The sequence below is a fragment of the Echiichthys vipera genome (genome assembly GCF_963691815.1).
Source record: "Echiichthys vipera genome assembly, chromosome: 7".
In the NCBI taxonomy this organism is placed as follows: domain Eukaryota; kingdom Metazoa; phylum Chordata; class Actinopteri; order Perciformes; family Trachinidae; genus Echiichthys; species Echiichthys vipera.
In genome coordinates this window covers 161387-167500 of record NC_139832.1, presented here as the reverse complement: position 1 = coordinate 167500, position 6114 = coordinate 161387, and the positions used below count along the sequence as shown (strand labels likewise).

At 31.3% G+C, this 6114-nt stretch overlaps 1 protein-coding gene across 1 annotated transcript in view; it reads left to right on the top strand.

Annotated features, from left to right (window-relative positions):
• The window catches only part of LOC310949012 (receptor-type tyrosine-protein phosphatase beta-like), a 46115-nt gene extending 41068 nt beyond the window's left edge, over positions 1–5047 (top strand). Inside the window, exons 32-33 of the mRNA XM_083916344.1 lie at positions 1–21; positions 5009–5047. The exon at positions 1–21 is cut by the window's left edge and continues 94 nt beyond it. Coding sequence (XP_083772470.1) covers positions 1–21; positions 5009–5028 — 41 coding nt within the window. The 3' untranslated portion in view covers positions 5029–5047. The remainder of the gene's footprint in view (positions 22–5008) is intronic.
• Positions 5048–6114: the final 1067 nt, after the last annotated feature.

The following is a 6114-nucleotide window of genomic DNA, read 5'->3' as shown; positions in this document are numbered from 1 at the left end:
AGAACCTCAGCGCCCACAGACGTGAGTTATTAATAATCCATATCTGACCATAACTGATCATAACTGATCCATAACTGATCCATAACTGATCATAACTGATCATAACTGATCATAACTGATCATAACTGATCATAACTGATCATAACTGATCCATAACTGATCCATAACTAATCCATAACTGATCCATAACTGATCCATAACTGATCATAACTGATCCATAACTGATCATAACTGATCATAACTGATCATAACTGATCCATAACTGATCATAACTGATCATAACTGATCCATAACTGATCATAACTGATCATAACTGATCATAACTGATCATAACTGATCCATAACTGATCATAACTGATCATAACTGATCATAACTGATCCATAACTGATCATAACTGATCATAACTGATCATAACTGATCATAACTGATCCATAACTGATCATAACTGATCATAACTGATCATAACTGATCCATAACTGATCCATAACTGATCCATAACTGATCATAACTGATCATAACTGATCATAACTGATCATAACTGATCCATAACTGATCATATCTGACCATAACTGATCATAACTGATCCATAACTGATCCATAACTGATCATAACTGATCATAACTGATCATAACTGATCATAACTGATCATAACTGATCCATAACTGATCATAACTGATCCATAACTGATCATAACTGATCATAACTGATCATAACTGATCATAACTGATCCATAACTGATCATAACTGATCCATAACTGATCCATAACTAATCCATAACTGATCCATAACTGATCCATAACTGATCATAACTGATCCATAACTGATCATAACTGATCATAACTGATCATAACTGATCCATAACTGATCATAACTGATCATAACTGATCCATAACTGATCATAACTGATCATAACTGATCATAACTGATCATAACTGATCCATAACTGATCATAACTGATCATAACTGATCATAACTGATCCATAACTGATCATAACTGATCATAACTGATCATAACTGATCATAACTGATCCATAACTGATCATAACTGATCATAACTGATCATAACTGATCCATAACTGATCATAACTGATCATAACTGATCATAACTGATCATAACTGATCATAACTGATCCATAACTGATCATAACTGATCCATAACTGATCATAACTGATCATAACTGATCATAACTGATCCATAACTGATCATAACTGATCATAACTGATCATAACTGATCCATAACTGATCATAACTGATCATAACTGATCATAACTGATCCATAACTGATCATAACTGATCATAACTGATCATAACTGATCATAACTGATCCATAACTGATCATAACTGATCCATAACTGATCCATAACTGATCATAACTGATCCATAACTGATCATAACTGATCATAACTGATCATAACTGATCCATAACTGATCATAACTGATCCATAACTGATCATAACTGATCATAACTGATCCATAACTGATCATAACTGATCATAACTGATCATAACTAATCCATAACTGATCCATAACTGATCATAACTGATCCATAACTGATCATAACTGATCATAACTGATCCATAACTGATCATAACTGATCCATAACTGATCATAACTGATCCATAACTGATCATAACTGATCATAACTAATCCATAACTGATCATATCTGATCATAACTGATCATAACTGATCCATAACTGATCATAACTGATCATAACTGATCATAACTGATCCATAACTGATCATAACTGACCATAACTGATCCATAACTGATCATAACTGATCCATAACTGATCCATAACTGATCATAACTGATCATAACTGATCATAACTGATCCATAACTGATCATAACTGATCATAACTGATCATAACTGATCATAACTGATCCATAACTGATCATAACTGATCATAACTGATCCATAACTGATCCATAACTGATCATAACTGATCATAACTGATCCATAACTGATCATAACTGATCATAACTGATCATAACTGATCCATAACTGATCATAACTGATCATAACTGATCCATAACTGATCATAACTGATCATAACTGATCATAACTGATCCATAACTGATCATAACTGATCATAACTGATCATAACTGATCCATAACTGATCCATAACTGATCATAACTGATCATAACTGATCCATAACTGATCATAACTGATCATAACTGATCCATAACTGATCCATAACTGATCATAACTGATCATAACTGATCATAACTGATCCATAACTGATCATAACTGATCATAACTGATCCATAACTGATCATAACTGATCATAACTGATCCATAACTGATCATAACTGATCCATAACTGATCATAACTGATCATAACTGATCCATAACTGATCCATAACTGATCATAACTGATCATAACTGATCATAACTGATCCATAACTGATCATAACTGACCATAACTGATCCATAACTGATCATAACTGATCATAACTGATCCATAACTGATCCATAACTGATCATAACTGATCATAACTGATCATAACTGATCCATAACTGATCATAACTGATCCATAACTGATCATAACTGATCATAACTGATCCATAACTGATCCATAACTGATCCATAACTGATCATAACTGATCATAACTGATCATAACTGATCCATAACTGATCATAACTGATCATAACTGATCCATAACTGATCATAACTGATCCATAACTGATCATAACTGATCCATAACTGATCATAACTGATCATAACTGATCCATAACTGATCATAACTGATCATAACTGATCATAACTGATCCATAACTGATCATAACTGATCATAACTAATCCATAACTGATCATATCTGATCATAACTGATCATAACTGATCCATAACTGATCATAACTGATCATAACTGATCATAACTGATCCATAACTGATCATAACTGACCATAACTGATCCATAACTGATCATAACTGATCATAACTGATCCATAACTGATCCATAAGTGATCATAACTGATCATAACTGATCATAACTGATCCATAACTGATCATAACTGATCATAACTGATCATAACTGATCCATAACTGATCATAACTGATCAAAACTGATCCATAACTGATCATAACTGATCCATAACTGATCCATAACTGATCCATAACTGATCATAACTGATCATAACTGATCATAACTGACCATAACTGATCCATAACTGATCATAACTGATCATAACTGATCATAGCTGATCCATAACTGATCATAACTGATCATAACTGATCATAACTGATCATAACTGATCCATAACTGATCATAACTGATCATAACTGATCATAACTGATCCATAACTGATCATAACTGATCCATAACTGATCATAACTGATCATAACTGACCATAACTGATCCATAACTGATCCATAACTGATCATAACTGATCCATAACTGATCATAACTGATCCATAACTGATCATAACTGATCCATAACTGATCATAACTGATCCATAACTGATCATAACTGATCATAACTGATCCATAACTGATCCATAACTGATCATAACTGACCATAACTGATCATAACTGATCCATAACTGATCATAACTGATCATAACTGATCATAACTGATCATAACTGACCATAACTGATCATAACTGATCCATAACTGATCCATAACTGATCATAACTGATCATAACTGATCATAACTGATCATAACTGATCCATAACTGATCCATAACTGATCATAACTGATCATAACTGATCCATAACTGATCCATAACTGATCCATAACTGATCATAACTGATCATAACTGATCCATAACTGATCCATAACTGATCATAACTGATCATAACTGATCATAACTGATCATAACTGATCCATAACTGATCATAACTGATCATAACTGATCCATAACTGATCATAACTGATCATAACTGATCATAACTGATCCATAACTGATCCATAACTGATCATAACTGATCATAACTGATCATAACTGATCCATAACTGATCATAACTGATCATAACTGATCATAACTGACCATAACTGATCCATAACTGATCATAACTGATCATAACTGATCATAACTGATCCATAACTGATCATAACTGATCATAACTGATCATAACTGATCCATAACTGATCATAACTGATCATAACTGATCATAACTGATCCATAACTGATCATAACTGATCCATAACTGATCATAACTGATCATAACTGATCATAACTGATCCATAACTGATCATAACTGATCATAACTGATCATAACTGATCATAACTGATCCATAACTGATCCATAACTGATCATAACTGATCATAACTGATCCATAACTGATCCATAACTGATCATAACTGATCCATAACTGATCATACTGATCCATAACTGATCCATAACTGATCATAACTGATCATAACTGATCCATAGCTGATCATAACTGATCATAACTGATCATAACTGATCCATAACTGATCATAACTGATCATAACTGATCCATAACTGATCATAACTGATCCATAACTGATCATAACTGATCCATAACTGATCATAACTGATCATAACTGATCATAACTGATCCATAACTGATCCATAACTGATCATAACTGATCATAACTGATCATAACTGATCCATAACTGATCCATAACTGATCATAACTGATCATAACTGATCATAACTGATCCATAACTGATCATAACTGATCATAACTGATCATAACTGATCATAACTGATCCATAACTGATCATAACTGATCATAACTGATCATAACTGATCATAACTGATCCATAACTGATCATAACTGATCCATAACTGATCATAACTGATCATAACTGATCATAACTGATCCATAACTGATCATAACTGATCCATAACTGATCCATAACTGATCCATAACTGATCATAACTGATCATAACTGATCCATAACTGATCATAACTGATCATAACTGATCATAACTGATCCATAACTGATCCATAACTGATCATAACTGATCATAACTGATCATAACTGATCCATAACTGATCAGACTCATTGATCTTCTTCCACAGAGACGCTGAGCAGACGATAAAGACTGAACTCCTGACACTGAAGTTATTGATGATTATTGATTATTGATGATTATTGATGATTATTGATGATTATTGATGATTATTGATTATTGATGATTATTGATGATTATTGATTATTGATGATTATTGATGATTATTGATGATTAATGATTATTGATGATTATTGATGATTATTGATGATTAATGATTATTGATGATTATTGATGATTATTGATGATTATTGATTATTGATGATTATTGATTATTGATGATTATTGATGATTAATGATTATTGATGATTATTGATTATTGATGATTATTGATGATTAATGATTATTGATGATTATTGATTATTGATGATTATTGATGATTATTGATGATTATTGATGATTATTGATGATTATTGATTATTATTGATGATTATTGATGATTATTGATGATTATTGATTATTGATTATTGATGATTATTGATTATTGATGATTATTGATTATTGATGATTATTGATGATTATTGATGATTATTGATGATTATTGATGATTATTGATTATTGATGATTATTGATGATTATTGATGATTATTGATGATTATTGATTATTGATGATTATTGATGATTATTGATTATTGATGATTATTGATGATTATTGATGATTATTGATTATTGATGATTATTGATGATTATTGATTAATATTTAAAGAGGAAAACTTTATTTATGGATTTGTGAGTTTTTACTTTGTTTATTTGTAAATATTTAAAATTTCTTTGTTTCATCTTTGTTTTTAATCTTTAAAAAATAAATAACACGTTTATGCTCCTAGAGTTCACCTTTAACACGTTTATGCTCCTAGAGTTCACCTTTAACATGTTTATGCTCCTAGAGGACACTTTAACACACGTTTATGTTCCGAGAGTTCACCTTTAACACGTTTATGCTCCTAGAGTTCACCTTTAACACGTTTATGCTCCTAGAGTTCACCTTTAACACGTTTATGCTCCTAGAGTTCAACTTTAACACGTTTATGCTCCTAGAGTTCACCTTTAACACGTTTATGCTCCTAGAGTTCACCTTTAACACGTTTATGCTCCTAGAGGACACTTTAACACACG